The sequence below is a fragment of the Melanerpes formicivorus genome, unplaced genomic scaffold, assembly GCF_026170545.1.
Source record: "Melanerpes formicivorus ecotype bairdi unplaced genomic scaffold, bMelFor1.0.p_v2 SCAF_8, whole genome shotgun sequence".
NCBI classification, from domain to species: Eukaryota; Metazoa; Chordata; class Aves; order Piciformes; family Picidae; genus Melanerpes; species Melanerpes formicivorus.
In genome coordinates, this window is record NW_027142360.1 from 20,459,508 (window position 1) to 20,478,668 (window position 19,161).

Consider the following 19,161-nt stretch of genomic DNA (forward strand, 5'->3'; position numbering starts at 1 on the left):
TGCCTGGCACTCCTCACCCGCCCACTGCTGCTCATCCCTGTGACATACTCTCTCCACAATGTCCACTGCTGTACTGGAGCAGTGAATGCATCTCTGTTGTGCTTGTGGCTTTGCTCCTGCATGATGGAGCACCCTTCCCTACCCCTTGCCCAAAGGCATGAGTGAGCAGCAGGGAAGCATTATTTGAGCATTGTTTCATGAGAATCCTTCCTTGGATGCCCACAGTCGATGCTGTTTTGTTTCCTCCTTTCACCTGGTCTCCTTGTGAGGGTGAATGGGAAAAAGAAAAGGTCTTTCAGAGCCCACACCTCGCACTCATGAATATTTAATCTTTCTAGCTCTTCTTCTTCTTGAAGAGCAAAACCTTTTCATATCTGATGCCCTGGGAGCCTGTTTGGTTGTTGAATGTTGCTTCATCAATGCTTTCCCTCCCTGCTTTTCCTCCAGACTGCCCAGCCCCTCTTCTTTTCTCTTCTCAGGGAACATCTCCTTTTTTCAAAGGCTGCTTCAGAAAAGGTCATTGTCCTTTTCATATTCCTTCCTTGCTGTGAGCCAGCATGGCTTCTACTCTGCCAGTGGTAAAGGACAAATGAGGGTGTGGGGAAAGGCAGCAGTGGGGAGGGAGATGTGTGCATGTACACTGCAGAGCAGTGCAGAGGCAGAGAAATGATGTAGGTACAGCAAGAGAAAAGCAGAGGAGCAGGCAGAGGTGGCTCAAGGTAGGAAGGAAGCAGCAGCAGGATTTGCCAAGGAACTGGCTTTCCAGTACCTTCCAGAGGTTGTCATGCAAGATGCACTGGTATTATTGTGGATGAAGGCTTACACAATCCTGGAGCAGCAGCAGCAGCACCCGCTCTGAGAGTCGGGATGGAGAATGTAAGATGGGTAAGGTAAGATGTTTCCTAGGGAAAGGCAGGCGAGTTTTGCAAGTCACCTGTCTTCTCTTGGGACGTGGGCAAAATCAGTTTTTGCATATTCTGACCCAAGCAGCCTATTTTTCATGAAATTCTGGTGGGGATGTCAATTCTATCTGCTCTGTGCTTCAGCTAAAGGCAGTCTTATTCTTCCCATTACCTGTGCTCTGAGTTGGAGCTTGTATCAGTTGATCTGAAAAACATCACCTCTCCTTGCAGTGCTGCTGGCAGAGCCTCCTGTGTCACTTGGCCCTCGCTAACGTACTGACCAGGACAGTTCATGGCATCTGCTGAGCTGGTGCTGTGAAGCAGTGTTGATGCTGGCAATGTGCTGCACCTTAGTGAGGGTGTGTGGCCTTAAATCCCAAAGTGTTGCGCAGAGCATTGCTCCAGAGCCTGGCAGGTCACAACAACAGACAGCAGGGCACTGTGGCTATGCTGTTGGGCTTTGTGTCAGGTCAGAAAGCCATCAGTGATTCATGGCATGCCCATGATTCCTTGAGTGGCTGGAGCTGTGCCCCTGTACTGCTGAGTTACTGAGGTGCTGTCTAGAAACTGCCTTAACTAGTGACACAGCTGAACAGTCAGGGCTTAGCTGCTGCTCTGAGCCTGGCCTTAGGGTTACTGGCATCATTCCTTGTCCTTCATGATTCCATGTAGCCATCACTAAGCATCTTCTTTTTATGTGAAACCTACTAGTAAATATCAGTCTTATCTCTTCCCACCCCTACCTGTCCCCAGAGCATTTCTTCCTGAGATAAGCCAGCTCAATGTCTTACAGCAGGCACCCTTCTCTCTCTCTCCATTCAGTGTCTGTTTGCCCTACACCTGCATGCCCCTGCAGGTACCACTTCCCTTGCCTCTCTGACTGCGAGCAGCCTGGGGAATAAAGACAGAGCATCACATACAGCATCTTGTGGCTAATTACTTGATTCTGGGCACACAAGGGGCATTATCTTGTGCCTCAAAGGGCTGCCAGAGAATCTTAACTTTATCTTTCCTTCCTCTTTCCCCTTCCACTACCATCTGTTGTAATGAACTGGTTAAAAGTACCTAATTAGCTAATTATTTGCTAGCCTACACCTAACACCTTCAGTGAAGGAACTCACTGGGCCCCTGGAGGCGAGGAGGGACAACTGCATGGGGTGTGCATGTGGGTAAAGGCAGTATGGTGATGCTCAGAAGGTTTTCTAGACTCTCCCTGGAGAGCAGAGGTAAAGTCTTTAGCTTCATGAAGAAACAAGCCTTTCCTTACCCTTGCTTGTGGCTTTGTGAGCTGAAGAGTAGAAGGATTAAAAAAACAAACCACGGAAACAATTTGCTAGGTGATTGAATATTTATTTTTTGGAAATGTCTTTCTTTTAAAACATTTGTACAGAGGTGCTGTGCCAACAGCATTCCGTGCTGTGCCTGCTGCTTGTGTGCTCCAGCCCTTCTGGGGATGGAGGACTAGTCAAGAGAGGAAAGCGTGGTCTCCATGACTGTCCACTGTTGATCTGTCACTGAGCAAACCAATCGGTGCTGCTTTATGTCTGCTGGAGAGGTTAATCTCTCCGGGCAGGCTGCCCTGGGACCATCCATGCAATTCTCATGGGTTGCAGCACACAGTTGTTGAAGTGGGTTGTCTTTCACCCTGAGAAATCTTAGGATGGGGCTGTTGAGCTGCTGTGCACCTTTGGGACAGCTGTCACTCCATTGCCCTACTGCCGGGAAGGGAGGGATATCAGTCGGCCAGCTGATGGTACCAAAAGTCTCTATTGCTTTTCTTCTCCCTGCTGCAGATGGAGGCCTAGGGTTAGGAGGTCACAGCATTGCAGCAGCTCTGCTGGCTGGCTGTGAGTGGAGGTTAGGACAAGAAAGGGCAGCAATCATAAATCTAGCCTGGTCTGGGCACTAATTAATTTCTGACACTCTGCTTTTATCTTTGTGGGGCCTTTTTTTTCTTTTAATGTGTATTTCCTGCATTCTCCTTTCCTTCTCCTCCTCTTCCTCTTCTCCCTTCCTCTGTCCCTCCATCCCACACTTGCCCCTTGTGGTTCTCTTCTCCCCCTGCAGGCATGCGAATCCTTGTGAACTTGCTCCTGGACACCTTGCCCATGCTGGGGAATGTTCTCCTTCTCTGCTTTTTTGTCTTCTTCATCTTCGGCATCATTGGGGTGCAGCTGTGGGCTGGACTGCTCCGCAACCGCTGCTTCATGGAGGAGAACTTCACAATGTGAGTGCCTAGGGGACCATGTCTCTTTCCTTTCCTCCAGAGGCATTTCTCTTTCTCCTTCTCTGCTATCTTGTCTTCTGCTGCCTGACTCCTTGTGTATTGCTTACTCCAAATGGCTCTAGGGTGATAGAGTAGAAAGTATTGAAGAGCTCTGAAACACCACTCATGCTGTCTTTCTCCTAAACTTGCTCCTTCTTCAAAAATCAAGAACCAGAGGAGTGTTCCAGAAATCCATAGTGCTACCTAATGCTTCTGCAGGGACGTCTGGCACCTCTAAGATGGAGCTGAGGTCACTGTTTGGACAGTACTGTATTATCTCCAGCTGCCTTAGAGAGACTTGAGGAAATAGTTGGCAAATGTCAAGAGTAGAATTGCATGTGGCAGGTGCCATGGAAATAGAATGGAGAGCTTTTGGGGGAGTTTTTTGGAGTGGTGTCCCACATCTGGGCTAGTAGAAGTGCAAGTGAAGTATGATTGCTTGAATGGGATTAAAAAACCCCATGGGGAAACATGGTACAGTTGTGGCAAAGGGAGCCTGGAGCCACAGAGGGGATCAGTTAGAGGTGTTTGAGGTTTATTCTGGGGAGTCAAAGAGGAGCCTGCAGAGCATGACTCTCCTCCTTCCTGGAGGCAGTGGGGTGGAAAAATCTCCTGCCTGATAGGAATTTTCCAGTTACCCCCACTCCCAGGGCTCAACTCCTCCTGCTGACTTTCTAGCTTTAGCAGATCTCTTTAAAATGTCATCTTCAAACCCTGTATTAATCCCAGGCATCCTATCAGTTTAGGCTGCTTAAAACCAACTACGGTTGTAGATCAGTTTAGACTGATTAAGCAGTTATGAAGCTTTAGATCATCTCAAATTGGAAAAAAAAAGAGCTAAAGGTGTGAAAATACAATCTGCAAAGCAGCAGAGAGCAGAAGCTACATACAGCAGCCTTTTGCTGTATTTTGGCTTTCCCCAAGGAATATATAATGTTTAGGATGATTGTCCTTTATGTAAAGCACAGGCAGAAGTACTTTAGTGGCTCTAATTACATCTGTGCAGAGTTGATGTGACTGAGAAGTGAATTGGGGCCACAGCCTGCAAAGTGGCAGATACTGGAAAGCTCTTTTGCTGACCGTTACTAGAGAGATGAATTCTGCAGGCACCCAGCTCAGCAGTGATGTGGATGTATTACGACAGATCTTTGTGGTGCAGTCCTGCTTAGCTTATCTTCAGAGACTTCCTTTTCTCTTTTATCAACACCTATGCTCTTCCAGCGACACTTCCTGAAGAAGTCTGCCCTCATGCAACGTGAAAGCTACGGACTGCAGCGCTGCAAGGAGTGCGGCAGATAAAGTTTAATGGAAAATTTTCAATCTCCACCTTTTGCTTTCCTGATCGTTAGCTCATCTCCAGCTAGGCAAGCATAGATGATTTTAATTATTCATGCATTTGGAAGGTGCTTGCATCATGTGGGATATGAAAAGGCACGTGAACTTGTCATGAAACATTGCACCCTTATTGTCAACTGTCAAGGAGGAGTCAAAGTTAAGGTTAAGTCAGTTTCAACGTTGCCTTCCCTGATGTTTCAGGCTTAGCCATGCAGCCTCAATTATGCAGGAAGTGGAATTTTAATTATTTTTTATTTTTTTTTAGAAGTACAGAGTGTTCACTGCCAAATGTTATAAAACATGTCCATCAAGGCTTAACATACAGGAGCACATCACAGGGAAGCCTGAACAGCTTCTTTAATATCACCGCGTCTGAGTTAGCTTTGACGCTAATGGGAAGAGCGATCAAAATGCACGTTCCAGGTTTTCTTCAGCTCCACGTGAGCAGCCTGTGTCAGCTGGCTTGGGGTGATCTGACGGCAGGCAAAGCTCTGAAAACTGGGGGCTCACCCTGGAAATGCCCTGGTTTTCAGGAACTCTGTCTTCCCTTCTCTTTGCCAGAGGCAATAAACCTGGAAATCTCTTACCCAGTGCAGTTCCTATGTCAGGATGGGAGCCCCCCAGCTCCACCAGTGTTGCTGGTAGGAAACTGACTTTTACAGGAGCTTGCTGACTATGGGTTTTCATCCTTGCAGACAAGGTGACATTGTCCTGCCCCCTTATTACCAACCTGAGGAAGATGATGAGATGCCCTTCATCTGCTCACTGTCAGGAGACAATGGAATTATGGGCTGCCACGAGATACCCCCACTGAAGGAGCGGGGCCATGAGTGTTGTTTGGACAAGGATGATTACTACTACTACAACTCTGTCCGGCAAGAGTTCAACATCAGCGGCATGTGTGTGAACTGGAACCAGTACTACAACGTGTGCCGCACGGGCAACGCCAACCCACACAAGGGTGCCATCAACTTTGACAACATTGGCTATGCCTGGATTGTGATATTTCAGGTGAGACCAAGCCAGCCTTCTAAGAAGGCTCAAGCTTTTTTCCCCTTTGTTCTAACTCAGTGTTTCTGTGCTCCCAGGATGGTTTCTGCAGGCTGTGATACAGCTGCAGAGAGAAAAGGGCTTTGCAACTACTCTGGCAAGAGAGACAGTGTGCAGTCCATGCATGATGCTCCTGATGATAGGAAGGGACACAAAGCTGTTCAGGCCCATGCTGAACTAAGCTACACCTTTCAATCCAGACCACTATAGCAAAGGACTCTGTTTTATTTTTGTTTGATTCCCAGCATTTGTTGCAGAAGGCAGCTAAATTCCCTTCCTTTTCTGCCGGCTGTATGTGGTGTCCAGTCCAAGGGGCACAGAAGCCTGCTGCAGGTTTTCCCCTGCTGTGATCCAGGGAAATGAACTATTTTAATGAAATATTCCTGCTGTGGGCTAGCATGATCTCACAGGCTTTGACAATATGCCAGAGTCACCAAGCAATACCACGCTGATTTCCTGGAATGGAAATTTGGCCTCCTTGAAATTAATTGTTTTGTGCTTTGCTTGGGTTACAATGGCCCTGCCAGCAACTCAGGAGTAAACTCTGGAAGCCCACTTCCCTCCTGTTTCTCTTGTTGTTTGTCTTTGCAGGTGATCACACTGGAAGGGTGGGTGGAGATCATGTACTACGTGATGGATGCCCATTCCTTCTACAATTTTATCTACTTTATCTTGCTGATAATTGTAAGTATTAGACTTGATGACTGTCAGCATTGCAAGCTAAGACCCTGCATAAAACAAGTGTTAGGTTACCCGGATTTCTTCTAGGAATCTCAGGACCTACCTAGTGGATTTTCACCAAGGCTTGCAGGCAAGATGGTAGAGTTGTCAACCAGGTCATTATTTCTCACTCAAAAAACATGCTGAAGATTGACTCCTAGAGATGTGCATACCTGCTGTATCACAACATTCTCACCTACAGATCTCATCTCAAAGTAAAATGCCCAAACCAGTAGTCTCAAAAGCACAGAAAACCATTTCTACATCTGCCCTCCTACCTGGTCTCTTTATGTGTTTTAAGTTCTTGAGTCATTCTTAAGCCGTGTTTTATGGCTTTTGGCAGCACCTGCATCTCTTGCATTCAGGGTCTGAGATTCAGATTTCATCAGATTCAGAGGCTGTCACACTGAATTACTTCCACACCATGAATAAAAAGGATCTGCTGCTCTGAAAGTGTCAGCAATCCAACATAAAGTGGCTGTGTGAGATCACTTGCAGTTGGCGGGGACAGCAAGAGAGAAGTGTGTCCGTGATGAGAACTTAATGAGCAGTTTTGAAGCTCTGTGGATTTATTTATACAAGTGACGTTTGCTTCTCTGCAAGGACATTTGTTGTCAGTGGTTGGAAAGAGGTGAGAAACGTGGTGCCTTTTCCTTTTCCATTCCTCAAGCTTCCCACACATAAATGCATTTTCTTGGAGAGGATATCCTGCTCCTAGGAAGGAAGGATTTGAGGTTTATGAAGGCATATGGGGACAAAAGCAGAGAGCAGGAGGGAAAGATGTAATAAATGATGGGAAGTATTAAATGCATGCATTTGGATGGGCTACTGAACAGACCTGGCTAAGACTTTGCTCTTCAACTGCTATGTGTCCTGTGTGGCTATACCCTCCTGCAAATAGGATCTCAGGAAGCAATGACCTAGTGACATTAACAGAGTCACCTGGGACAGGATCTAGCTGAAATTCAAATTGACATGCAGTGACTTGAGAGCAAACAAATCCTAATGCAATTTCTAAGAGAAATTCTGTAACCTGTATATATGGGGAGTGGCACACACAAAAAATAATCTACTGGTCCAACTGGTCAGAGAAAAAGATGAGTCTCTGTGATATCTTTAATTTCTCCCTACTTTCTGGCCTTCTACCATCACAAGGGAAAGATGACTTCTTACCTGTGGGCTGAAGCATTAGCCAGGACTGCAGAGGTGAAATACACCTTATGGAGCACAGCTTTTATTTTGAGGCTGGAGATTACCAAAGAGAAACAATGTGTACAGACACCCACAGAGAATGGTAGAGGTTGAAAGGAACCTCTGAAGATCATCTAGTCCAAATACCATCCTAGAGCAGGACCACCTAGAGTAAACCACTTGGGAAGATGTCCAGGCAGCTTTTGAATGCTTCCAGAGATGGAGACTCCATAACCTCTCTGTACAGCTGTTCCAGTGCTCTGGCACTCTCAAAGTGAAGACTGTTTTCCTTCTGTTTCTGTGGAACTTCATGTGGTCTAGTTTGTGTCCACTGCAGAGGTGTGATTGCACAGGATGAGGGGAGAGTTCCCCCCACCTCTGTTCCCAAAGGCAAACTGAGCATCCACTACTCTTTGTGAGTTCAGAAAACAATAATGTTTATTCAGATCTCCCACCATGCAGTAGATGCTTAGTCCCTACCTGCATTTCCATTTTGAGCAGCATGGTCAGGATACCCATACTTGTACAGCTAACACTGAATTTACTCCTTGTCTCAGAGCCAGGAAGGATTGTGGTGTCAGTGTTTAACCACAGGGGTGGGCATGCCTGTCACCCGTGGGCCAGTTCCAAAACCTGTCCCTCACCCTTTGCTCCAAGCTACATAAATTCTGTCATCATATTTCTGATTCCCAAGTGGGAATCTGTTCTTCTGCTGCTTGCTCACCTCATGTGGATTCCCAGCCGTTCCAACTTTGTCTCTGAATTTGCATGTGCTGAAAACCCTCAATTAAACACTTCACCTGAGATTTTACTGCAGAGTGTCATTGACATTTCTAGACACTCCCTCCTCATTTGCAGAAGCCATGTAGGTTTATTTCCATCAAATACAGAAGAACATGAACCTCAATTTATGCTGGTGACTGCTCAGAACAAAAGAGCAGGAATATCCTACAGGGGATATTTCCTTTGCCTTTGATGGAGTTACACCAAGAAAGTATTTAGCCTTTCTGTTATCTTCTTTGCATGTGCAATGCATCTTTTGCAGCACATTGCAACATCACAGTGTGAACTTGCTATCACTTGGTTCCATTTTCCTTCTGAGTCATCTTACAGAAATCTTAATCCCTCTTCAAGTCTCATGAAGCAAAGTCCTTCCAGCCTTTATCCTTCCCTCCTTCTCCACAGTTGAAAGGCCTGGCTTTCTAGGCAGAATTGCTGACAGCCATACTTCAAGCCCTGACTCTTTACTTTTCCACATATATCCTAGCTTTGGCTCAGACTTACTCTTCTGTGGCTAGATCAATACAGCCTCTTCTTTAGAGCTATGCTTTCATCCATGACTTCTCTCACAGAGATATATGCAAGGGCATTATCTGCTACTGCTCATCTGACAGGATCAGGGTCCATCACCTGGGCATATTCCAGCATGGTTAGGACTCCTGCATAGATGTGCTTCCCTGAGGGGAAGAGTGCTGGTCGACACTGATACTCCAAGTGGCCTTGCAGAACAATCTGGTATCCAGCAAATTGTAAATAGCTTCCCCCTTTGCCAGAGCCCAGGCAGGTGATATGTAGGAAGGACTGTTTCACCTCTTGGGTCACTGTTTCCTTTGAGTCTTCCTACTTGAACTCCACTGTCTCTTTGCCACCTCTCCAACTACTTGGCCACTGGTGTGGCTCCTGGACTAGAGAAAGCTCTTCTGAACAAGCATTTATACAACAGATGATACTGGCACCCACATAGCAGCACTCAGTGGCTTCCTTGAAATCATCTGTGCTTACATATGTGGACTTCAGAAAGGCTGAATATCTAAGAAAAACAACAAAATAATGGGCAAGTAAGCCAAACTCTCCAGTACCAGTCAGATTTTATTAGATAATGTAGAGACAGGGATTCAACCTTGGGCTCAATAAGGCCAGGGTCTGCTTGTGTAGGTAAAACAAACTGGAGTGCCTGCTGAAAAAACCTTCACCTTTTCTGTGTGGGGCTTGGAGCCCAGTTATCATTATCTTTGCTTGCTCTCTCCCCTTTGCTAGAGGGGTTACACAGGGGAGGACACATAAGAAGAGCAGGACTGGATCTAGCTATATGTCAGAGCTGTTTGCTTGGAAAGGAGACAAGGAGAGGAGACTGGATCTTATGTGGGCTCATACATGAGGAATGTGGTATGAGGATGTCCCTTAATAGAGATGCTCTCTGGTCCAGGAGAAGTAGTGACCTGGTCCTCCTTCTCCCCCCTGGGGGCTGCACTGCAGAGTCCATCTCAGAGCAGAGCAGACTTGTGGTCCTTGATCACAGATCAGACTCTATATTTTATCAGTGCTGTATCACCACTTTGCAGCTCTGTGGGAAGTAGGCAGCAATCAAGGCATCACAGCCTCTGAGAATGATTTTGAATGTGATTATCAGCCCTGTTATGTATTAAATTCTCATCATATTGAAGCCCAGGTTTTATTCCAAGTGTAAAGAACAGATGTCCTAGTGGAGATTAGTCTGTAATTTCATAATACATAGCACTGAGTCAGATTTTTACCTCCAGATCTCTCACCACCAAGAAGGAAATTGCTTCATTTTACAGGTAGGAAAACTCAGGCCAAGGAAGCTTAAAGGAAACATGTGAAGGTGTAAAATAAGCCTGATAGGCTTTTTGGCTTCTGTAGGGAGACAGGGAACACTTGGGCATTTTGTTTTGTTTACAAGAAATTGGGGGAATGGGTTACGTTTGGGTTTGGGTTTGAAATGGAAAGCCTAGCTGGGCTGGAGGACAGTAAGAGCTAATGCAGTGTGCCAAGTATCAGAAGAAGAGAAAATGAGTTAAGGAAGAACTGCTCTGGCAGACTATTTAGGGTCCTCCTCAAAGTCAATAGTTTCTGTAAACTCCTCTTTGGTTTCAGGAGCTCGTTCATTGCAGCGAAGTGCCATCACACTCTGTGGTGGATTAAGGTGGAAATGATATAAATAAATAAAACAGTCCAGAAATACTGGTCTGTCCTCCAAGAGCTGAGGACCATAAATGACAGCAAATTATTTTTCCAGTAGTAAAAGAGCAGCCAGAGGAGAAGGAAACTGAATGACCAAATGAGTTCTCTGTCTCCCACTTTCTGTTTAACACAGGTTGGACTCGATGGTCCTCGAGGTCCTTTCCAACCTAAGTTATACTGTGATACTGTGATACAAAGGAGGGGGAAACAAAAAGTCCAGTTTTCATCAAAGCCTTTGCAGATGTCTAAGTGACATGCTGAAGGCCCCAAAGCCTGCCAAAAGCAGAGCTTGTGTTTCCTGAATTTCTGTTCAGCGCTCTAAATTCTGCATAGAAATCAAATTGAATGAGTTCTCAAAAACAAGCTTAGTCAGCCATGGCTTACTCTGAAATTTCCTTGGCACTGAGTGCCTCATCCAGTCTCTTCTTAAACACCTCTAGGGATGTTGAACCCCACCACCTCCCTGGGCAGCCCCTTCCAATGGGCAATCTCTCTTGCTGTGAAGAACTTCTTTCTAAGATCAAGCCTGAACTTCCCCCTGCACAGCTTCAGACTCTGCCCTCTTGTTCTGTTGCTAGTTGCCTGGGAGAAGAGACCAACCTCCACCTGGTTACAACCTCCCTTCAGGTAGTTGTAAATGGCAGTAAGGTCTCCCCTGAGCCTCTTCATCTCCAGGCTAAACAACCCCAGCTCCCTCAGCCTCTCTTCATAGGGCTGTGCTCCAGACCTCTCCCCAGCTTTGTTGCCCTTCTCTGAACACGTTCCAGCAACTCAACATCTTCCTTGAATTGAGAGGCCCAGAACTGGACGCAGTACTCAAGGTGTGGTCTAACCAGTGCTGAGTGCAGGGGAGAATGACTTCCCTACTCCTGCTGGCCACAGTATTCCTGATACAGGCCAGGATGCTGTTTGCCTTCTTGGCCACCTGGCCACACTGCTGGTTGATTCCGTGATTATTCATCTTCATATGCAGACTGGGTCCTATTCCTCTGTCTACCTCCAGTTGCTTTCCTCTCCTCTTTATTCTTTTCCCCTCCTGCATGTCCGTCCTCTGGCTGATACTGACTGTCCCTCCCTCTCCTTTGTGTCTTAGGACAGAGTCTCAAGCTGTGCCAGGGGAGGTTTAGGCTGGATGTAAGGAAGAAACTCTTCACAGAAAGGGTGAATGGAATGGGCTGCCCAGGGAGGTGGTGGGGTCACCATCACTGGAAGTGTTTGAAAAGAGACTGGATGAGGCACTTAGTGCCATGGTTTAGTTGATTAGATGGTGTTGGGTGATAGCTTGGACTCGATGATCTCGAAGGTCTTTTCCAACCTGGTTAATTCTGTATTCTGTGTAATTTAGGTTGGCTCCTTCTTCATGATTAACCTGTGCCTGGTGGTCATCGCCACCCAGTTCTCAGAGACCAAGCAGCGAGAGCACCAGCTGATGCAGGAGCAGCGGGCCCGGTACCTCTCCTCCAGCACTGTGGCCAGCTACATGGAGCCAGGAGACTGCTACGAGGAGATCTTCCAATACATCTGCCACATCATACGCAAAGCCAAGCGCCGCACCCTTGGGCTCTACAACAGCATCCAGAGCCGGCGCCAGGGCCACGTGCAGCCCAGCGCTGCCAAGCTAGGCAAGAGCAGGAAAAGCCAGAGGCACTACAGTAAGGATTGCATGGGTAAAGCTGGAAGTGCCAACAGTGGAAACGTGAGAGTAACTGGGAGCATCCCCACGTACTGCCTTGCCAAAGGGCCTGTGCCTACAAAGCACAGAACTAGAATTGACATTGGCCTTAGAGCGTGGTGTTCAGGAGGGGATTGGATGTGGCACTTGGTGCCATGGTTTTGGTCATGAGGTCTGTGGTGACGGATTGGACTTGATGATCTTTGAGGTCTCTTCCAGCCTTGGTGATTCTGTAATTCTATGGAGCCATGGCCAGTGTGGCAGACCAGTGAGGTGGGGACAACCAGCAAGAATTGGGACAAACCAGAGATGACTGTAGCAGTACCTGAGGGGGACCTACAAGAAGGATGGGGAGAGACAAGGGCCTGCAGGGACAGGCTGAGGGGCAATGGCTTCAAACTAGAGAAGGGCAGATTTAGATTGGATATCAGGAAGAAGTTCTTCACTATGAGGGTGGTGGAACACTGGAACAAGTTGCCCAGGGAGGTGGTTTAGGCCCTTTCCCTGGAGACATTCAAGGTGAGGCTCAACAGAGCTCTAGGCAGCCTGGTCTAGTTGGGGATGTCCCTGATGATTGCAAGGAGGTTGGACTGGATGACCTTTGAAGGTCCCTTCCAGCCTGGACCATTCTATGATTCTATAGCATGGACCATAATGGGATAACCATAACAAAGACCATAATGGGATAACACTAACTTCAGCTCGTGAAGGGCTCTGGGTCTGGTATAGCATGGGAATGGCAGGAGTCTAAGAGAGATAAGTGTTAGGGTGAAGTGTGTCCCAGGAGGAACTGTTCTTGTGCTACTTTTTCTAGCTTCTTGAGATGCTTTGCTAATGTAGTTTCCCTAATTCAGAGAGTTCAGCTCAGTATGTGGGTTCTCAGACCCCACTCATAGCTGTTCAGGCCAAAGGTAGCCCTTGTGATGTTGTGGGTTTTTTTGACAGTTCCCACTTAACACAAGCTACTGAGTCTCAAGCTGTGATTCCTACATCAAACAAACCAGTTCTTCCTCTGATGGATGTAAGCCCTCATTGAGCCTAGTCACTGGCAGCTGAACAGTACTGTGCCTTTCAGTGACACAGACAGTCAGTGTAAAGCCCCGGTGGCAATGGCTTTTATTGCTGGCCTTGAGATGATGCACCACTCCTGAGTCATCCTTACAGCCCAAAAGCCCTCTGTCTGAATACCCAAAAGCCAAGCAGGTGCTCAGTTTGGATACCTTTTTCAAAACTTTCTCTATTAAGGGTGATCTTTTCTCTCCACAGGGTTTTGCCAGCAGCACAACTCTCTTGACTGCCCTCCCCAGGGCATGGTCCAGCCCATTGCTGTAACAGCAACCTCTGATCCCACCAACTGCCCCCGATGTCAGAGTGGGGAGCACAAAGCATCCCGAAGGTTCTCTGTCCTGGACAGCACTGGCTCAGGCCAGGAGGATGAAGGAGCCAGTGAAGAGGAAGGGGTGGGCAGCAGAGAGGACCATGGTGCCTCAGCACTGGAGAAAGAGGAGGAGGAGGAGGTGGAAGAAGGCGGACGGCTGAAGCTTTGCAGTGACATGTGGCAAGAAGTGAGGGTCAAGCTTCGAGGGATTGTGGACAGTAAATATTTCAACCGTGGGATCATGATAGCAATCCTAGTGAACACAATCAGCATGGGCATCGAGCACCATGAGCAGGTAAGGCACCTGAAGGCACAGCATGAGCAGCAGGGACTGGTGAGTCTGCTCGAGGTTACAACCTTACTAAGCAGTTGATGCAACTCAGTGGAGGCAGAGATTGAGCAATTTGGACCCCAGGCCACAGCACAGATGGTCCCAGCATGGCTTTGGAGAAAGCCTTAGGATCTTGCAGGGTTTTTTCTTCCTTATTCCTGCACTTAATCACTTTCACTCTGTCATGTATTTTCCTCTCACCTCTTTCCAATCACTCTCTTTTAACTCTTCCCTGCTCACTTTTATCCTTCTGTTTTTGATTCTGTCTTCTTTTCCCCTCTGCTTCTCTCTCTTCCACCCTGTCTCTTCTGTCTTCCTCATCTCTCTCTCTCTCACTCATTTCTCTCTTCATTAGCTTACTGAATCCTTAGTCTATTTGGTTAATTTAACGTGCCCTCTGGGGATGCCAGAGTCACTTCACCAGCATCTCAATTCAAATCCATCAGCTTGCTAGCCTTTCCAGATTAATTAAGAGATGTCTCTGCACAGTCTGGCTGTACAGGAAGGCTAGGAAAGGCACCACCTCCCATCTTCAGTCATCTGGGGGGCTTGAATGGCTTGAGTCTTTCCTTTGCCATGACAGCAAGAAGTGATATGTAGGTCAGACATAGACAGCAGGTGTGGGCACAGGTTTGACTTTCACACCAATAGTCTGCAGGCAGCTCTGAGTAAGCAGTGCTCTTTATCCTAATGACAGACTTGTGACATTGAGAAAGATTGTGTGCCCTCATTTTATAGCTGGGAAACAGAGGCTGTGCCTACTCTGTGATGTGCAGAGCTGGCTTCAGATGACCTTGCATCTGCACTGCTGGCTGGTAGCTCTGCTGCACTTCACGTAGGAGTCCATGCTGTACCTCCGCGTCTCAGATCTACGCCATCAGTCTGAACGTCACCACAATTCACTCCATGTGGTTGTCCAGATCACAAAAATAGGAGATTGCTCCACTACTGAGATGCTGACTGCGCTGAAGGTTTGGAATCAACTTGCAGTCTAGTCCTGAACATAGTCTCAGGCAGCAAAGAGACAGTGAGCTTGATTCAAACAAGGCACTCAGAATTGCTTTATCAGGATGGAGATATCTCAAGACCTAGAGTATCTTAAATTCCCTGTTTGAGGCAGCACAGTGTCTGAGCCAGTATTTGAAGCCCCAGATGTCTGGATCCCACCCACATATCAAGCATTAAACCCTTTTTCAAAGCCTAGCTAGCTTCTGACACAAGCATGGGAAACCTTAATTTGATCCCAGAATGCGAAACTGCACAGGATGCTACAGTACCAGAAAAATACTGGCAGGAGCTGAGGGGAGAGGAGAATGAAGAAGAGGCTGCAGGGATTGACTCATGAAAATAGATTAAAAAGAGCCATGAATTTATCACATAGCAGAGAGATGACTAAGGGTTGAAGCCCAGGACAAGCCGAACACTGCCCACTGATAGTTTAAAGATGTGAGCACCAAGCCGGGAGAGCCATTGTTCATTTTGGTTTATTTGAGACAGCATGAATTAAGAGTTTAGCAGATGACTATTTGAGCTCGAGTTAGAGAATTCACTCTCATGTTCTGGCTATTGTGTGTGCAGATTGAAGCCCTTCTAGGCCGCCTCTGCTGTGTTTGTACAGCCCACAGCAGAGTGGGAGCTGCCTGCAAGCCTTGGGGTTTCTAGTAGCAGGTTATTAATGACACATCCTTCACATTATGTTATCCCTTTTTATCTGTAAGTAGCTAGAAAAAGCTTATGACCCTGCATGCTGTTTCTACTGGAAAGAGATGTCAGACAAATTGATCATGAGTGGTACAGCCTGTTTATTTAACATGGCTACACTGAATCCTGTTTCCCTGGAACAATATTTCAACAAGTAATATTCAGACCATACCATAAACTCCAGGTCTTTTGCAGCCAGCATTTAACTCAACAGCACACAGGCATTTATTTGTGTTTTCCTTTGCTCTCTTTCAGTTTTCCTCAAGCCATGTTATCAGTATATCTCAGACTGGTGCTTCATTCCCTCATTTTCTCTCCTTCCTTTCTCTTTTTCCTGTTGTTTTTCCTCTCAGAAATACAAGTTTTCATAGAATGATAACCAGCCAAACCCCTCTGCCCATAGAGATCTGGGATTTGCAGGGTGCTGCCGTCTTAGGACAGAGGTCACTTCTGTTGCCTCAGCTACCTCATCACTTGAATCTGTCCTGGCCTAGAGCTAATGCTTACAGAGACCACTCAAGCTTTTATTCTGGTGCATGGAAGATCACAACTCCAGCCACTGTCTGAGGACGTATTTGGCTGGGTAACAGGATGTGTGAAGGTGCCATGGGTTTGAGCAGTCCTGGGCAGGTCTGTCAGCTCCTTGCTGCTCCACTTGTTCACAGACCATAGGCAAGTGAGCTGCCTCCTGACCAAAGCACCCATCAGCCATCAGGGTAAGGAGTGAGACCACAGGAGCCAGGCTTAATGTTCAGGCTCAGAGACACAGGAACCTGGTGGGACAGTGTTTATGTATGTTTCACCCTTTGATTTCCACGCCTTGACCAACAGGAGCAAAACCAAACCAAACAAAACACAAAACCAAACCAACCAACCAACAACCAGCCATAACAAAACAACAACAACAACAAGAGCAAACAAAACCCAACCCAACAAACTAAACCAAAACCCGAACATGAATTACAAATACCTGTTGGTTGCAATTCAGAGGTTTAATATTCACAGTGGTTTTCTGCCAGGAGGCTTAACCTCAGCAACTCAAACCACTCTACTCAGGTCCAGATGACCTTGGAATTTGGCTTTAACTTATCCACCCAGCCCCCCATCCTGTCCTCTTTGTGAGATTAGGACAGCTTCCCATCTCCTCATACATTTCTTGTGAGGGCAGTAAACTCATTTTGGGGCAAACTGCACTGCTATGAGTAATCTTTAATCCTTAGATCCATCACAAGTTATCACTTGTAAATAGATAAGTTTATTCAAATGCATCAGTGTGCATTATACCATGTAATATCCTCAGTATTAGGCCTTTAGATACTGCTGGGACACTGCCCAAGCCCAAATCCATCATTTCAAGCTTTGTCCTGCTTCAAATAGTTTTTGCAGTTCTTCATATCTGCTTCTACTTGGAAGCGCCTATTTTTAAATCCAGTGTAGAAAATCAAGATATTAGATGCTTGTGGCTGTCCAGAAAGATCCTTTTAAGAGGCTTACTTTTTTTTTTCCTTCTCTTTTTTTTTAAACCCTCACAGAGGATTTGGTGCTGCTTGCTTTTCTCTCTTATTCAGCATGAGGATGAAAAGGCTGGTCCCAGCTGAATGTTCCAGGCTGCCTTTCTCATATATTTCTTTAAGGGCCCATTGGACTTGAGCTTCTTTGCCATTAGTAGCCAATGAGCCAATTTCTGAGTAACTTGGTTTATCTTCTCCAGTATCTACTTACAATGTTCCTTCATAGATCAGACAATACTTTATGAAGTCTGTCTGGTGTGGATCAGGAGATGATCCCTTGTTTCCTAACCAGCCCAGCCCTGTGGATCAGTACCTTCATATCCTTTAGCCTGCATGATTTCCCTTTATACCAGCATTTATTGCATCCACAAGTTCATATTTTACAGTTATTGCTTCTCTCTTTGCTATTTGCTGCTTGTCAGAAACATTCAACAAATGTCCAAGCCAGCTCATCACACGCTGACATTTAGTAAATGATGGAACGGTCTCCCTGGGGTAGTAGATGAAACAACATTCCTTCAGTCTTGTAAAACTAGGGTATAACAAAACATCAGGACATCCTGTACTGGTTGTGAGGTGGTGATTAGAGCAAGGAAAACCAGTTGGTATGCTCCGTGGCTGAGATGACTATGATGATGATTATTGTCAAATTGCTTGGAAATGGTGAGTAAAAATGGCCAGGCTGGAGACACCTCTCTGTTTTGATTTGTTTGTTTGAGTATTTTTTTTCTCTCATGCTCTTAGAGGCAGTGATGTGCAGCTATGGTTTGGTAGGGATGGTTCTTCATAGATGACATCAATAACTCCTCCGTTTCTAGACTGTTGCCGTCTTATTCCTGGTTAGGAGAAACTCCTCTTGCCGGGGCTTAATGGTGCTCTGTGTATTCTTAACCTATGGTGCAGGAGTTTCTGGCTGTTGGCAAAGAAGGGATTCACTTGTTTTCAGTTTCATTCAAATAATGGATGCATTATGTTTTCATTTTCATCCAATTTAAGAATCCCAGTGTTAGTAAGAAACTGGAAAGGAGAAAAGAGGCTGAGCAGCTGCCCTCTGTCCCAAGTCTAGTTTCTGATGTCTGATCAGGAGCACTGAAGACCTGAATCCTACACTTCACTATCAGTACTTGATTTACACTGGGAGGGAGGAAGGACTTGGTGCCATGAAGAGGTGAATTAGGTAGTTTCATGGATTTGGAAGGAGATCCATATTCAGAGTAGGTGAACCAGTCTTGTTAAAGCAGGGTATCAGGGCATGCTCTGCCCTCCTGAATCTCTCTCCCCTTCAAGCTACCTTTCTCATCCTGGTACTCACCTCCTACAGTTTTTGTTCATGTTTCTCTCCTGGTGTGGTGAATAAATGAGTCTACCCTGGCTAGGCAATATAAACAGACTTTTCTTATGGAGAGATTCCTGGTATTCCTTGCTTTTGCTTGAACTAAAATATTCTTGAGTTCAGCTTTTCCTTGTGGATGCTTCCATTTATAGTTTCTAGGTAAACCTGAATGGCCTGGGAGGAGGAAGCCTGGCTAAAGGTTTTGATGGTAAATGCCTGAGGGCTGTCTGTGGAAGTCTCTGGACCTCTCACAGATGTGAGGGGATACATCCATCGTGCTGGGAATCCTGTGTGTTGTTAGGAAAAAAGGAGAGAACCCCTTTTCCCCTGTTTGCTTGCCCCCTTCATTAAGTTCACCCTTCCCTGGCCAGAGAGTCTCACATGTCAGCCTTGTCCACTGTCACTCATGACACACTGCCCTAGGTGTGAGGGCATCCCCACACAGGACAGAGCCCTTGGTGGCCCCTGCAGCCCCAGCTGATGGCTCTTGTCAGAGGGCAAAATTACCTGTATCTCCAGAAAGGGCCTCACTGCTTTTAGCCAGTGAGTATCTCTGCAGCTGGCTCCTTTCTTCTTCTCTTCTTTCTCTCCGGAGTTAATTCCCTGTGTTGCTCGTTCTTCCCCAGCATTTACAACTTTTCTACTCCATTTAAAAAAACTCTCTGGTCCTCTGCTTCCTGTAGGTGCCAATGAGTTTATTTTGCTAATTTGTCTTCGGCTTTGTTTTTTGATTCCTCTCCCCTCTTTCCCTGCCCAATCGTCCTGCCCCTCTCTCTAGGAAGGATGCTT

At 46.4% G+C, this 19,161-nt stretch overlaps 1 protein-coding gene across 3 annotated transcripts in view; it reads left to right on the forward strand.

Moving 5' to 3' along the window:
- Window positions 1-19,161, forward strand: part of CACNA1I (calcium voltage-gated channel subunit alpha1 I) — a 96,779-nt gene that overhangs the window by 35,648 nt on the left and 41,970 nt on the right. For all 3 annotated transcript variants that reach the window (XM_068142489.1, XM_068142493.1, XM_068142490.1), the window contains exons 4-8: window positions 2,970-3,129; window positions 5,199-5,514; window positions 6,145-6,237; window positions 11,792-12,098; window positions 13,385-13,791. In XM_068142489.1, coding sequence (XP_067998590.1) covers window positions 2,970-3,129; window positions 5,199-5,514; window positions 6,145-6,237; window positions 11,792-12,098; window positions 13,385-13,791 — 1,283 coding nt within the window. The remainder of the gene's footprint in view (window positions 1-2,969; window positions 3,130-5,198; window positions 5,515-6,144; window positions 6,238-11,791; window positions 12,099-13,384; window positions 13,792-19,161) is intronic.